Source organism: Pelmatolapia mariae, linkage group LG1 (assembly GCF_036321145.2).
Source record: "Pelmatolapia mariae isolate MD_Pm_ZW linkage group LG1, Pm_UMD_F_2, whole genome shotgun sequence".
Classification (NCBI taxonomy): Eukaryota; Metazoa; Chordata; class Actinopteri; order Cichliformes; family Cichlidae; genus Pelmatolapia; species Pelmatolapia mariae.
The window spans coordinates 9,511,374-9,527,786 of NC_086227.1; the positions used below are offsets into that span (position 1 = coordinate 9,511,374).

The 16,413-nt window shown below is 38.2% G+C and overlaps 1 protein-coding gene across 1 annotated transcript; it reads left to right on the top strand.

The window, feature by feature from the left end:
* The first annotated feature begins 1,440 nt into the window (after positions 1–1,440).
* Positions 1,441–12,656, top strand: LOC134633500 (inactive serine protease PAMR1-like). The gene is made up of 11 exons (XM_063482737.1): positions 1,441–1,533; positions 2,666–2,836; positions 3,003–3,128; positions 6,225–6,339; positions 6,859–7,076; positions 8,181–8,365; positions 8,460–8,688; positions 8,954–8,997; positions 9,772–10,021; positions 11,088–11,428; positions 12,081–12,656. Exons 1-11 carry the CDS (start codon positions 1,449–1,451, stop codon positions 12,654–12,656), a joined length of 2,340 nt encoding a protein of 779 aa, XP_063338807.1. The 5' UTR covers positions 1,441–1,448.
* Positions 12,657–16,413: the final 3,757 nt, after the last annotated feature.

A 16,413-nucleotide genomic window follows, 5' to 3' on the forward strand; every position in this document is an offset into this window, starting at 1 on the left:
TCTGTGTGTGAATGTTAGATAAAATTGCTTGGGCATAGAAAAGAAAATTATGAATGTAAGCGATTCGGTGAATCATGTTTGAAGTACAACGCACTTTGAACACTGATTTAGAGCAGAAAAGTCCTGTGTAAGTACGTGTCAATTTACCACATTTCTAATTTTAAGACTAAAAGCTGATTTTCAAAATAAAACCCCTCAGTGAGTTAGATTTTCAAAAATAAAAGCGTAGTTTACTTAATTTTAATTTTAAAAGTTTCAAATGCTATCTCTCCTGAGCTTTTTTTAGGCCAGTCTATTTAACGTTTTAACAAAAAATAATAGAAAAGTCCCACAGACAACTATACAAAAACCATTACAGCGACTAAAAGGAACATAAAACATTCAAACATGACATGTAAAATCTATGCAAAGTACTGTAGATCAACTTAATATCAACATATGTGATGAAACCATTTTTTTGTTATTTATAAAATAAAAGAAGTGAAAGGCAACGTCATCCACATCTTCAAGATGAATAATTTGAATGCTCTAACTCATTTAGAAAAAAAAGAAAGAAGAACAAAAATATTTTAATAGCAATGTTAAATTTGTTGTAATATCTAGAATATTAGGTATCACAACAAGTTTACCTCATGTCTTTTAAAGTCTCAAATTGTCTGTTCATGCCCTGCTTGTAAGGGAAAGCATGAAAACAGATACTTAAATATGGAAATACTAAAAACTTAGGCGATGGAAAAGAAACCTTGGACATAAAGTAGGCGGTGATGAGCTGTCAGCCTCATAGCTCCAGGCACATATCTATCGAAACCGACATAAACATTTCATAACAACTTTAGAGAGTACATCTGTTATTCGTTTTCCAAGATGTTGTGAAACTGTCACGTCTAGTATGACAGCTGGTGCATGATGAACTATCAGTAAACGCATTTGGCTCGATGCACATGAAAATCTGCAATTGTACCATGAAGTGTTTCTGTGCAAAAACAACTGGTTCTGAGTGTCTAACTTGCAGCTTCAGAAAGATTCCCTTAAAAACCTTCCTCGCTGGACTTGATGGATATTTTTTGCCTGCACTTTCTTCATCACTTTCCGCTGTTCTTCTCATTATCGTCTTTTTATTCCTACTAAATGCACTTTCCACTACCTTTGCCAATATTTTTCCATTGTTACTCAGCACACATACCGGACTCATAACAAGAGGAGAGGAACAGGAACTGCTTGCAGACCCAGTACAGTTGTGCACAACTTCAGACCAAATGCAATCTTTCACAAGATGAGAGCACAACGGAAGGAATGGGTTAAAGATTTCCGTCCACCGTGCTGACACAGGAAAATGAATCGTCTATAGCCAGTTACACTTCAGGCAGACCAGGATACTGTGGATATCATCAAGCTTTTGCTCCTTTCTTGGAGTTTCTCGGGAGGTTTCTTGCTGTTTGGCAGCCACCATGCTTCCTTTCCTCACAAAGAGCGTCCCCCTAATCTTCCACCTCTTCCTAAATGTCAGTTTGTGTCTAATGGGCTGGACACACGGTAAGTAAAATACATTATATTCTGATTCTGAAATTCCAATGAGACCGTCTTTGTGAATTTTTGTGTCTTTATGGGAAAAAAAAAGTTTTAACAAGAAATAAGCCAGCTGACTGAGTTGCTGACTAATTGTGGAGTTATTTTATAACTATGAGTCACTTCTTCTGCTCATCTGAGACTTCAGTCACTTCATGCTATGCACTCAGTGTGGCTTACTGAAACAAGAGTAAAACGTACACAGATACAGATATCAGGCAAGTGACTAAAGCTGGGATACTTTTACAGTTGAATTCATTTGCCTTTGTGAGTAGAATTAAACCTGGGAAAGCTGTAATTGTTTGTAGCCCTTTGGGAGCTATAACCTGAGAAACATGTTCACTGATTGACTGCAGTTTTCTGTTTGAGAGAAAACTACCATTATACAGCAGGTATATTCATTAGTGTTCCAAATGAAGCATCGTAAGTTGGATTTTGGGATGTATTTGGATCGTTCTCAAGCTGCTCAATATGATCAGCATCAATGTGACACTAGGTTTAACCTCCTAAGATCCAGACTCTTCCACGGCATGCATTTTTAATTTCTCTTTGATCTTTGGGCATATTGGGACCCGATGAATGTAAAAACAAAGAATTACCAGATTTTTTTTTTACCTAATTTTTGTTTCTAAGAAAAATGAGAGCCACATATGAGGATATTCGTTTAAAATTTCGATAGAACAGTAGCAGTATAGTGTCCTTGTAAGTGGATATCAGGCCCTTGTAGAGCAAAATTTAGTATTTTGGTCTAAATAACCCAAAATGTGATGGCTACATATGTGGACGCCAGGTCCTAGGAGGTTAAACAAGGGCAAACTGAGATTTGGTGTACACACACTGTATACTCGTATAGCCCTGTTTGATTCTGATGTTTTTTACCTGCTGTGAAAGATCAATATGGTGCCATTCCGTCATGTGATATGTTCTTGGAAGTTTGATCTGCCTCATCAGACAATATTTGAAAGGGACTTGTTGGTACTGTTGACTATTTTTCTACAATCACAAACACATAATTTACGATTAGTTATTTTACTTATGCTGAGGTTTCCACTGGCAGCTCTTAGATTTAAAATCTGAATATTTTACTTTTCCTTCACAGCCCTGAGGGGAGACAACTGCCCGAGCTCTCAGTGGAACGTGATGTGTCGCCCGTGTTGTGAGTACCACCTGATCCAGTGTCGGTGTCCATCAAAAGGCACAAGGGTAGGCTACACTGTTCCCTGCTGCCGCAATGTCCTGGATGAATGTGACCCCTGTATTGTTCATCCAGGTAAATTCTTGTCCTTTTCTGTTTTTTCTAAACAAAACGTATTACATGATATATTGTTGTGAAAAAATATCAGAGCTGTTGTGGTACTGCAAATGACTAGGAGTTCCAATTTATCTTAAAAATGTTTTCGATTATTACTTTTTGCTCTGCCGTTGTCTCTCTCCAGGCTGCAGTCTATTTGAGAATTGTAAAACCTGCAACAATGGAACATGGAGAGCTAATGATGACTTCTTCGTGAATGGGAAGTATTGTACTGAGTGCCGTCAAGGCTGGAGTGGAGGGGATTGTAAAAGTGAGTAAGTGCTTTAATGAAGTATTCCTGTGAGGCCTGACCAAGCTACAGAAATGTCTAATATTATGAATCATATTCTTAAATGCGATTGCTGATAGGAAAACAGAGATCATACAAAGCTTACATTATGAAGTGAAAATGAACAGATAAGTCCAGTGCTGATCTTTTTTTTAATAGCATCTTTACAATCCCAGGTTGTTTTTCTCTAAGGGATTTTCATTTTATGTCACATTTGCCAGTGTAGTGTCTTATATTTAGTCAAAAATATTGGGATGCTATGTAAAATGTAAATCAAAACAGAATGCAATAATGTGTCCTCTCATGAATCCACACTTTATTCACGATAGAAGACATCAAATATTTAAACTTTGATGAGTTATTATTTCACAAAAGTGATTAGCACATTTTGAAATGTTGGGATGGGGCCACAAAAGGCTGGAAAAGTAACTGGTTCTAAAAAGAAATACTTGGAGACATGCTGTATAATTAGTTAGTTTAATTGTCTACAGGTCAGTAACATGACTCTGTATGAAGACAGCATCCCTGACAGAGTCTGTACTCTCACGTTTTATACTTATCTGTATAAAAAGGGCATCTTAAAGAGGCAGAGTTTCTCAGAAGTTGAAATGGGCAGAGGTTCACCAGTCTGCAAAAACTTTAATCTGCAAATTTTGGAACAATTTCAAAATAATGTTGCTCAATGTAAAATTGTAAAGAGTCAGAAGATCCCATTCAAAGATTCAGGGAATCTGGAAAAATCTTTGTGCATAAGATACAAGGTTAAGAAGTTAATATTGCATGCCTGTGATCTTCTGGCCCCAGCAGTAGTGTATTAAAAACACACAACAGGAACACTTCCAGAAATCAAAGTTCACTGTGCCATCTGCAAATACAGGTTAAAGACATGTGTGAAGATGATCCCAGCTTCTCTGAATCAAAGCACATTTAAAATAGACCATGGAAAACTGTTCTGTGGTCAGATGAATCTAAATTTGAGATTCTTTTAGGAAAACATGGACACTGTTATCCTCTGGGTTAAAGAAGAGTGGGACCATCCGGCTTGTTAGCAGTGCTCAGTAGAATACACTGCATACAAACTGTATACATACCTGAAGACTTTACATAAATTCATTCAAATAACTCTAAAAATACTAAAAAGAACTATCACAACCAATAAAGAAATAACTAAGACACAAACTGACTTAATTATTTTCTTTATTGGCCAAAGGGCTCTATTCTCTGTGACTGTGATAAGATGTGCACCAGGATACCAGTTATGAGCACTAACCCAGTAAATCATATTCATGATCTGACATTTACATGGAACAGTGAGGCAGAGAAGTCTTATTATTCATCCCCCTACATACATGATAAGTAGCTAACACTATTTACTACAACAGAAGTACAAATACATGCAATCATATTAAGAGACAGACAGCTGCTCGCGAATAATGTCAAGCAGAAACATGTGCATAATGATATTTCATCTCACTGCTTCTATTTCTTCTTTGGACTAAGATGAAAACAATCCTCAATTCTCCTTTTTTGTTACTCAGAGCCCAGTTTTTGTGGAAGAAGCTGTGTACAGGATGCTGAATAGCACTGTGCAGCACACACACACACACACACACACGCACACACACACACACAGACCCTGGCCTTAGTTACAATTCATTAGAGTTGATGCTGACAGTGCTCGTTGCCACAAATGCAACAATTCTGCTGAAAGGAAGGTAGAACAAAAATTGTCTGAATTCATTTATGTAAAAGTGACTTATGACTGAATAACAGGCGTCCATCCATCCATCCATGCATCCATTCTTATCCGCTTATCCTTATCAGGGTTGTGGTGAGGGGGCGTTAGGGTGCTGCAGTCTATCCCAGTTGTCATAGGACGAGAGGCGGGGTACACCCTGGACAGGTCGCCAGTCTGTCGCAGGGCTAATAACCTTGAGACCTTGTCCTTTTAGTAAACTACTTTATTAAATTAATTAAATTACTTAATACATGTCTCCAAGGAACATAAGAACCTTTGTTTTTGTCTGAGATGCTGGTACCCTATGACATCCTGTGGCTCAGAGTGTTGTGTAAAGGGAAGAAAACATCAAGAGGAAAAATCACCACCATTTAATGTAAAATAAATATCTTTAGCATCTCCAAAGTATGTACAGTTCATGTATGCAGCAAAGGATATACGGGCAAAGCTGTTTAATAATCAGATCTATGGTTAAGAATTTTCAAAATGACACAACCTTCGTTGCAATACACGTTATGGACATTTGGTGGCGACAGTGCTTTTTGTTGGTTTGCCTACAACTGTATGCAGCCGAGTGTCTACTTAGAGCTCAAGTTCACAAAAAGAAAAAAAAGATGGATGAATACTACTTTAAAAAAAAAAAAAGAATATACACAACTACAGATACAGATACAACAACCACTACGTAATAATTTAGACCAACTATAGTGTCAGGCTCAGTGTAACATGAAGCTGATATTAGTGCAAAGTAAAAAGGCTTACTTAGTTGCTACTCCTTCTATTCACTCACATGGTACTTTTCCATTCTCTACATTTAATGGCGTTGGGGAAATTGCCACTTAGGTGTTATTCTATCATGTTCTAACACTAAGAGTTACACAAAAGAAGGCATTTGGACATTGGGCGATCTCTCTCTTACACAGGCTTTTTACAGAATGTTCTACACAGTCTGACCAACTCCTTGAATAGACTGAATGATCTTATTCTGGGATATTTTTTTAAAATTCTAAACATTTCAACACCATTCCCTTAGCGAAGACTGGTCAACATCAATTCAAAAAGGCTTTAGTATCTCGTCTTGCTTTTTCTTAACAGCATTAATAGCAGCATGATGATGATAATCAGAACCATCAGAATTTCCCCCACCCCCCACCCCCCGCACGCACATATATGTATATTTCTTTTTTTTCTTTTTTTCTTTTTTAGATATTATCTGCCCTCTTACACAGCATGTCAAATTACGGGGCTTAGCTTGCAACAGTCAAAATGCTCAGTGCCACTGAGATAAGTACACATTTAATGGGTATAAGTATAAGTAATTATAGTTCTCTTGTTGGTAGCATGTGGAGGCATCATTCAGCGAGCTCAGGGTCACATAGCCCTGGAGAGTTACCCAACAAATGCTCGATGTGAATGGATAGTGCAAATGGAGAGGGGGAGCAGTATCCAGCTCAGGTAGGTAACTTTTCCAAAGATCTGATATGAAAATCATTCAACACTGAAGGCACATGATTTGATCAAAGAGAAAAGATTTAGTTAAGTCTCTATTTGAAAGGCTCAGAAGGGATCAATGTGACCTCAGGTAATAAAGAACTGCTGAGCTGCAGATGATACAGGAGAGAGTCAAGCAATCTGGCGGTTGCAATTGACTGTGTTGGAATAATAAAAGAGCTGGAGATGAGCGTACTTTAGAGTGAGGACATTCTTAGGTTCAAAGCAGGGTAACAGTTACAAAACAAATGGTATCATTTTGTTTGTTTGGAAAAATAATGTACTTTTCAGTAAAAATACATAGTAGAACATTAACATAAGATATAGAAATTTCTTTCAAATCTATACTTTGGATTGCAGTAACTAGTATAACTCATCCATCCCGCTTTATATCTGTCCTGTTAACGTGCTATACATCAGACTTGGCATGGGGATTAACTCACATCAGGTGACAAACATCATTTCTGTATTGTTTTGCTGCAGATTTTCACTGATGAGTTTGGAGTCTGACCACAGCTGTCGTTACGATTACGTCGAGGTCCGTGATGGTGACAGTCTGACTTTTCCTGTGATTGGTCGGTTTTGTGGGGATCAGCTACCTCCTCCAATAAAAAGCTCCGGGAACTTCCTACACATTCTCTTCACCTCTGATGGCTATAATAACTTTGATGGTTTTGTTCTTACATTTCAGGAAATTTCAGGTAGGTATTAATTATAAGCAATGTGAATGCATACACACTGCCGCAGGACAGACAATATAACACAAACACTTAACATTATAATGCAGCGTAATACAATTGGTCACAATAATGTTTTAAAGCCTGTCCTGTTTTTGAGACCATGGAGGCAGACTGGATTTATATTGGATTACATTACATTACGATACGTGGCATTCCTTTTATTTTGTTATCACGGTATATGAGTCAGCGTATGCTCTGTGTAAAGGGTTTTTTTCCTCTATGTAATCCACATACAAAACAAACAATACAAACAATACAAATGTGTTAGGCTCAGTGTGCACACAGGCAGTTAACAAATTAGAGAAAAAGCATTTTTTATTATAATTAGAGGGAAGAGTTACTGCAGACCTGTACAAAGCTGTTAGGACTGATAGCGTTTATTTTATGATATACATATAACAAATACATGGCACTATTCCTCCTTGCAAAGTGCATGTATTTTGTTTCTATGCAGCACATTTAGTCCACGTACCTTTACTTTCACTCTTCATCTGTGTCTGTGCAGCCTCCTTCATAGGGCAGTGATGTGAGACGGACAGTCAATGACACAGATTTATCATACCTGCTCCTCTCTGCCCCATTTACTGCCTTTAAAGTAAATCATGCATCTAACTTCAGTCCCATTTATACAGTCTTTTCCCTCATTGGGCATCAACTGTGGTTTCCTAATCCCAACATATCAAAGCACCATGGCATGAATGAGAGTTATGGCAGTCTTCAGTAATATTTCTGTTGGAAAAAAATAGAGGGAAGTATCCAGAGAATGATTTAAGATTTTTTTTCATGTATGCAGAAGATGCCCTATTATTAGTAATAATCTCTAGTGCAACATTGAGCTTCATAGTCCTACAAGATCTATCTATCTATCTATCTATCTATCTATCTATCTATCTATCTATCCTAGAGATTTACACAGATAGATACAATCTATCGATAGATATAAGTTACTTTAGGTGTTTATATTATGTCAATTTAATAATGTACACCCTTATAAATGTTATGTTTATTGGTTATTCAGTGTTATCTTTCATTTATCACAGTCAGAAAATTTCTTCACAGTGTCAGCCATCAAGAATGTAGCATGCGCAGCACCAGACAAACCAGTGAATGGATACCTGCTGCCTGTATATGGTCCAGAAGAGGAGCTCATATTGGTAAACTACCGGTGCCATCCACCTTTCAGGCTGACTGGCATGCAGCAGAGGACCTGTCTACCTAATGGCACATGGAGTGGCACTGCTCCCTCGTGTGTAAAAGGTTTTTTTTTGTGTATTTTAACTCCTCCCATGGTGCTTGTTGTGTTCTATTATGGTGTTTGCACACTATTATTGACAGTTAAGAAAGGCATTTTTCTCTCTTTTGTCTCAACTGCATACAGGTCAAACAAGCCTGGTCCGGTGTGCTCCTCCACCCAAACTGCTCCACGGATATCACAGACCTGCTCTTGACTCAGCTGGAGGTGCTGAGACAATTGAGTTTTTCTGTAAAACCTCCTACATTTTAAGTGGAAACCACCAGAGTACCTGTCTCTCTAATGGATCCTGGAGTAGCAGGTCACCAAAATGTGTTAGAGGTAACAGTTTTCAAAAAAAAAAAAAAAAGGAAGAAACATTTAGGTTATAGCTGCTTTTCCTCCTTGTTGTTACATGAGGAAAACAAAAATATATAGAGTATAGAGTATTACGTTGTAGTACATTGTAAACTGGGAAGTTTATAAAGACAGATTAGACATTCTTATGTGTTTGTCGCTACAGTATTTAAGTCCCTGATATTTTTAAGCAGAATCATTTACATACACATCTACTTATCGTTGTCACCTGCTTGATTTGCCTTCACAGTCTGTCGAGAACCCAGAGTGTCTGAACTTGTACGGCAAAGTGTTGTGAAGCCACACCTATTGCTAAGGTAAATTTTGCGATACTGCGTTATGTTATATGTGTGTATGTATGAGTTTTGCACACTTAAAGTCATTATTTTGGATTTTTCTTATGTTACTTTGTCATTATACAAATTGCTGTGATGGTTTTACTTTGTGAGGAAAAAAACTGAACAATCCGACAGACTTTCCTCTTCCGTGTTCTTTGATTTGATAGCAGTAACAGCAGTTTACGTAGCTATCTGGTGTATTGCCCTGACACATCTTTGAATTTTGCTCATATTCATGCCATGGGTGCTTCAAAGACCAGAGATTGCAGGTTTTCAGTTGTACCAAACTAGTTATACCCTTTTGTAAAACAAGTCGCCCACTTAAGTGCAGCATATTCAAAAAAAGCAATGTAGCATGCATGTGAGAGAAGAAGTCATTTATGCCCCTTATTGTGTCCCAGATGCTAAGCACTAGTAGAACTTGAAGCAAACATAGGTTATTCTCTTCTTAGTTTTATGATTGAGGAAATCCACACATTGAAAATGAAATGTTATTTAGCTCTAAAACAAAATAAGAAAGGACATGAGTGGGAGCACATTGGTAGAATTTGGAGGCTCAAAAAATATTGGAAATATCAGTTTGAAACAATGAATAAGCAAATCTGTATATGGGTAAATAAGAGATAAACAAGATGTATGTATATGTATAAAAACACACAAGGCTTATCACACTGAAAAGATGAGCTTTAAAGGCAAACTATCTCTTTCTTTTAGAGAGCGTTCAGACCAGACTCACCTCTCATCCAGATACAGCGTGGATGATTTGTTGTCCGCTGGCTTTATTCCACTAACATCCGGTGGATTGTCCAGAGAGAAAAATGATGACACCTCTTTGGCCGAGATACCTCGAGGTTTTCACCCAGTCTACACTAGCATCGACTACAAGTGTGCTTCACCTCTCTATCGAAACAAAGGAAGCTCTCGACGCACCTGTCTGAAGACTGGAAGGTGGAGTGGGCACTATGTTTCCTGCTCACCAGGTGAGATCAGCAAAAGTTTACGCCTGGCTTGTTAAGTGAAATCTCTCTTAAAAAACAGAGAAATATAAACAACCATATTGGTACATTGCACAGACACAAATACCAGCTAACTCGTGCTTATGGAGATGATACTTTTAGCTGCAAAGGGTCACCAAGCAGGTGGAGCCACATGTTTGATTTTGCACATGCTTTTATGCTGAGTGCCCTTCCTGAAGCAACAATCTGTTTTATCCTGGCTTTACGCTGGTACAGTACTAGGAGTATGCTAGCCTGTGACCCTGTGTCTCCTCCTGGTCTTGAACCAGGGATCTTTTGCATGCAAGACAAATGTGTACTTAACAACATACAGAAAAAGTATTAGTTTCACTGACTACAAGTGAGGAATAGACTCATCTGACAGGCTGTTAGTTACATACAGTTAACCAGTTTTAACCACACATTACCCGTTAGCCTTTCCTCATAATATCAAGTTTTTTTGCAACAAAGATGGTGATGGTGGAAACGCTCATCTTGAGGCTTCATAACATGATTCCAGAAACAAATGGTAGGAATTTGTTTGTTTTTTTTTAAAGCCAACCTAAAGTGGTCATTTGAGGAACTGCACTTTTTGGCTTTATTTTTCTTCTTGACCAATACATTCCAGCGTTGTTAGCAAATTTCAGAAGTATATTCTTAAGTAAGCTAAATTGATGTGTGAACTTAGCTCTTACATCTGAAAGATTGTAGTTTGACTAAAATGAAATAATGATGATCTGTTTGAGTTCAGAAGCAACCTACCGCAGGTATTAGATTCATTCTGTAACATTTATATTGCAATTTTGTGACTCTTCTGCAGTTACACGACACTTTTAAATGAATCATCTTGGTCACAGTGACATCTTATTGAGAAAAAAAGTTACGCAGACTCATTTTGAAGTAATTCTTTGACATTTCTGGAAGTCAACTGATCATCTTTCTTACCTGTCTGTCTGTTTTTTAAGGGCTAGATTCTAATTTTAAAGCCACTTTCACATCTGCACTGTAAAATTTAATACGTTTCTTTTCTTTGTTCTCTCTGATGTCACAGTTTGTGGCAAATTTGACGCTTTCAGCAGACACAACCTCTCCGACACTCAGTGGCCGTGGCACGCAGCCATTTATATCCGCTCACCACCTGATCACACTGTGAGCACCTACACGTCCCCTGGAAGGATCATAACAGACCAGCAGGGGGCCTCAGAGGAGTCCACATTCTGGTTCCTGGCCTGCAGTGGAGCTCTTGTCGCCCAGCATAGAGTCCTGGTGGTGGCTCAGTGTGTGGTAGACAAGAACAAGCAGCAGCCCATTCAGCCTGAACATGTGAAGGTTGTCATAGGCAAGCAATACCATACACCCAGGGATGTGTTGAAAAGCCAGCACCACCTGAGGGTAAAGTCCCATATGCATGACAACTTTTTACTGTTTAAACTTGCCTAAACAATGCAGTCTAAATGGATGAGCATGTAATATGCAAATAAAAAATATTCATTAATGCCTTTTTATATCAGTAAATCCTTTGCAGGTCAGGTTATATGGCAAATTTAAAATAAGACCAAAGTTGTTTAAGCCGAGCGAATTTAAATGCTTTTTTTAAATCATCCAAACTACCAGCTGAAATGGTCATCTCACTTTCACCCCACATTAAACCTAGAAGCCACCATTTGGCCTGAAAATGACCAAACAGTGCTCATAAATATGTGGTCTTACATTAGTTTTTTCTTTTTTTGTAAGTCATAAAGTCCAGAAATGCTTATAAATTCTGCAGCACAACAGTTGATTAAAAAAAAAGAAAAATCAGTCTTAATTAAATTGAAGTTATTTTCTGGATATGTTTTTGTTTGTAAATGTATAAGCTGGATAAGGTGCATATTTGATATGCACTTAAAGCTTACATGGAATGCAGCTATATTTTCTTTGGTTCTGCACATCTTGCATGCATATAATCTAATCTTGATGTGTATTCCAAAAACAACAAAACTTGGCATGCAACTCAGTAGTCTAACTTCCAATTCTCCCTCATCTTCTCTTTCTGCCCCAGCAGGTTTCAGAGATAGTAGTCCATCCAAATTTTTTCTCCTCACCAGACTCTGATGTGGCTGTGCTTAAGCTAAAAGACAAGGCCAAGATCAGAGAACGCGTGTTGCCTGTGTGTCTACCCAAAACGCAAGGAGGGGAGGTGACTGCGCAGGAGGCTTACACCGCGAGGTGGATTTTACCAAACAATCCGAGGCACCTGGGCCACTCTGCAACCTTGAGCCTGACAAAACTTGTTGAGCTGACTGATGTTACTCATTGTGAAAGAGAATTTGCTCAAGGAGGGGCACATACCACAGCGATCAGTGACAATTCATTGTGTGTCATTAGCAAACCGTCCAGTCCTCAGAGCGCCTGCCCAATTGTTATTCCAGGCATCACAACCATGCCAGCTGTGTTTTCATCCACAAGGGCTGTCTTGTCAGGTCATGAGGATACTCACCGAGCCTCTAGTGCAGGCTGGCAGCTGCTTGGTTTAGAGAGAGCAACATCTTTTGAGAAAAACAACTGCAACCAACCGAGTTACACAGTTCACACACAAATTGCAAACTTTCAAGCCTGGATAGAGCAACATGTGAAATAGGTGCTTTTGGTACAATCTTATAAAAGGCAGAATTTCAGCCATGTTAATAATTAAATCTGAGTTCTGTATATTTTAGTGCTGCTGATTATGCAAAACAAACTAATCTGGTTTTAAGCACCTAATGCATACCTACTTCCTATACTACCATGTGATCGTTAGAACTCTATTATGTGTTTGCACCTGCAGCGATCCCTCCCATATAAAACACATCCTCATGCTTCCAAGAATAAATTGCTGTAAAAAAAAAGACAGACAACTGTTGACCTATTTATTCTCAAAACATGGGTGGTTATGTAATTATTGACATCTAAAACATTAGTTCCAAGCAGTTATTGTTTTGTTTTTTTGGAAAGCTAGTTGATTTATAAAGTATATTGTGTGAAACATGTAACATATGCTTTTCTACAATATAAATTGCACAATATGCATTAAAAATGTGTATTTCTGCATCATTTAACTTTTTGCCATTTCAAGTAAACTTTAATTGTGTTATATTTACAATCTATTATCAACTTGGAAATGAATTGTGTTTAAATAAATTGTGAGCACCACAAACCAAAGGTAATTGTATCACACAATTTGACACAGAAATCATCTGCAAAGAACCTTGTGAGTATTTTTGACCAGCATTTAAATTTTGAATCTCACATCTCAAAGCTCATCCAGTGCTTTCTTGACTACTTTCACTTACTTTTCACATGCATCGTGCATTTGGCAGTCCTCCCATCTTCATCTGGTCCAGAACATACCAAGTAGGCTGCTAACAAAAACTAACATCACTGTCTTCCAGTGAAATTCAAAATTCATTTTATTTTTCATTAATTACAAACAAATATACAGTAAACCTGCTGAGACCCAATTCCACCTATCAGCCTCTCTGAATATGGGTCTTTTAACTGTTCCATGCTCTTATTTTATAACCACTGGCCACCACATTTTTAAGGTTGTAGCTGCATCTGCACACAGATTCAGCCTTCCTACCCTATCACGTTGGCTGAATCTGTGTTTTGTTTGCTGATAACTCTTTTTTTCTAGGTTTTTCTTAATCTTTCTAATGTGTGGAAGTGTGTGACAGGAAGGAGTGTATGATATATGCTCGTGTTTTTGTACGTTTGGACACTTATGAGCACTTTTTCAAACACACTGCTCCACAAATAAAGTTATTATCATTATTATTATTATTATTATTATTATTTTATTATTATTATTATCATTATTATTATTATTATTGCACATTGTTTCAGTCATTATAAAGTACTTTAGAATTATTTCAATTGCAAATGAAATAGTTAGCCTATATTAACTTATCAGGAACAAACTGACTGGCAGGTAGGGCTGGGTCATATACCGTTCACGGTAATACCAGTATAATGTTGGGCGACGATAAGAAAATGAAATATCGCGATAGAATATGGGTAAAGCGCGCATGCGCAGTGCCTTTGTTTTCATACGCACATGGCGGAAAAAGCATGTAGACTGAGGCTACGTCCACACGTACCCGGGTATTTTTGAAAACGCAGATTTTTCTATGCGTTTGCACCTCTCGTCCACACGTAAACGGCGTTTTCGGTCACTGAAAACGGAGATTTCTAAAAACGCCTGCCAGGGTGGATATTTTCGAAAACTCCATTTTTGCGTTTACGTGTGGACGAGAAAAACGGAGAAAACGCAGTGTCAAAGGTGTGCGCCTTTTTTGACGTCACACTGTGCGCCACGTTATTGTTTCGGTGAAATGAATTTCTACAATACTGTTACTGTTAATTGTACTCTCTGCAGTGTTTAAATGCTTACATATACACACACAGTTACTGTCCCTCCACACATACGACTGGATTCTGCTTCTAAGCCCCAGCTTTGTTTACTATTTCCCGCCGAGGCTTCTAGACTTCTGATTGGCCAACATTTCTACAGGTTAGGATTATATCGCCACCTATTGCTTTGGCATGTTCCTAGCAGCGTTTTCCTTCATTTCTGCGTTTACGTGTGGACGGGATTATTTTTTAAAACGAAAACGGAAAATCTCCGTTTTCAAAAATACCCGTGTACGTGTGGACGTAGCCGGAGAATGAGAAGGGCGAAAGCGGATCGTTGAATGAAACTAATGAACCAGAATTGGTTTGTAAAAATGCTGCAACTTCAGTGGTGTGGAACTGGTTTAGCTTTCGTCCGTCAGATACACAACAAAGCACTATTTTTTGTAGAGCATGCTAGTGGGCATCATTATTACCGTGTTTTTTGGAAAATACGACACACTTAAAATCAATCCTTCGATTTTTCTGAAAATCGACAGTGCCCCTTATAATCCCGTGTGCCTTATGTATGAATTCTGGTTGTGTTTACTGACCTCGAAATGATTTTATGTGGTACACGGCGCTCGAAAATCTGTCAAATGTTTTAGTACAACTTTGCTAAGCTACGAACCCGCACCGCTTGATTGATTGTCGGAGCATTACGACTATCGTAGTCAGGAGCCTCGCGGAGTGATACGTACTGTGCTTCAACATAATATTACCGTATTGTGTGTGTATAACCTCTTTTTAAGTTTTGTGGATATTATACATGGTTATGCTGAGGATATGTCGGCCAATTTCCACTGGAAATGCCTTTTGGTTAAACTGTCAGCAAGGAATTTGCATTTGCACTGTCAAATTTTTATATAACTTTAATGCACATAAAAACAGCTGCTTGTTTAAGTGAAAATACATTGATTTTTTTTTTTTGCACTAATAAAGTTGTGGAGTTATATTGTGATAAATATTTTTGGTCATATCACCCTGCTCCACTGGCAGGCATAAAAAATTGAATAATAGAATGATGTACTTGGGAGAAATGACAAAAGGCATACCTTCAGGCTGTGTTGATACCAGAGGCAGAGAGGGTTAAGATACTTTCTGATGTTTAAATAGTATTATTTGACTGTCACAGGTAAGAATATTGGCACCTTTGGTTATAGTGTAGCGTATAATCATGCTAATGGCATTATCACAGACAAAAAAGAAATTGCTATTATTGTTATTTTTTTGTAATTCACAGATCATCTTAAGGAAATGTTTCTCTCTATCAAACTCTAGAGTCTGTCTCAAAACTCAAATGGACTTGACCGTCACAAATCAGGAGTTTGAAATAAGAGCTACTTCAATATGTCTCTCAAAGCAAAAGAGCCCAGTTACAATCTCCACCCTGTTGTTCGCTCTCTTCACCCAAGTAAAGTTTGACAAGTTACTGAATCTCTGCCACCTTAAGGCTCGATACCTCTGACCATCTTAAAGATGAGTGTAGCTGTGCAAATAGGCGTTTGTTTGCTTTTTCTCGTAGCTGAAATTTAGTAACGTCATCATTATCAGTACTTGAAAATGCACTGAGAAACAATTCCCTGTATTTGCACTTATTTACAATCTGTGCATGTGTCCAGATGCATGGAAGCACACTGTGTGCGCATGTATCTGTCACAGCACATACACTATGAGCAGTGCCTGTGTGTCTGCAGCATGTTGGCATGTAAGGTTATGCATTCGTGAGTTTCTCTGCAAGACCGTCCAACATGTGCTGTCATTGAGAAACACACTGAGAGGATTTGCTAAACTTAGCTCTTACTCCTGAGACACAGACACCCGCTGTGCTCTCTACGGCTTTGTGCAGGACGCCTTTCAGGCCGGCCAATTAAACAGTGAGCAGCACAGTAGTTGGTCTCTGCAACTTACAGGGAGAACTGCAAGAATTAAAGCAACTGCTGGCTATCTTTTTTATGGTTGCAGTT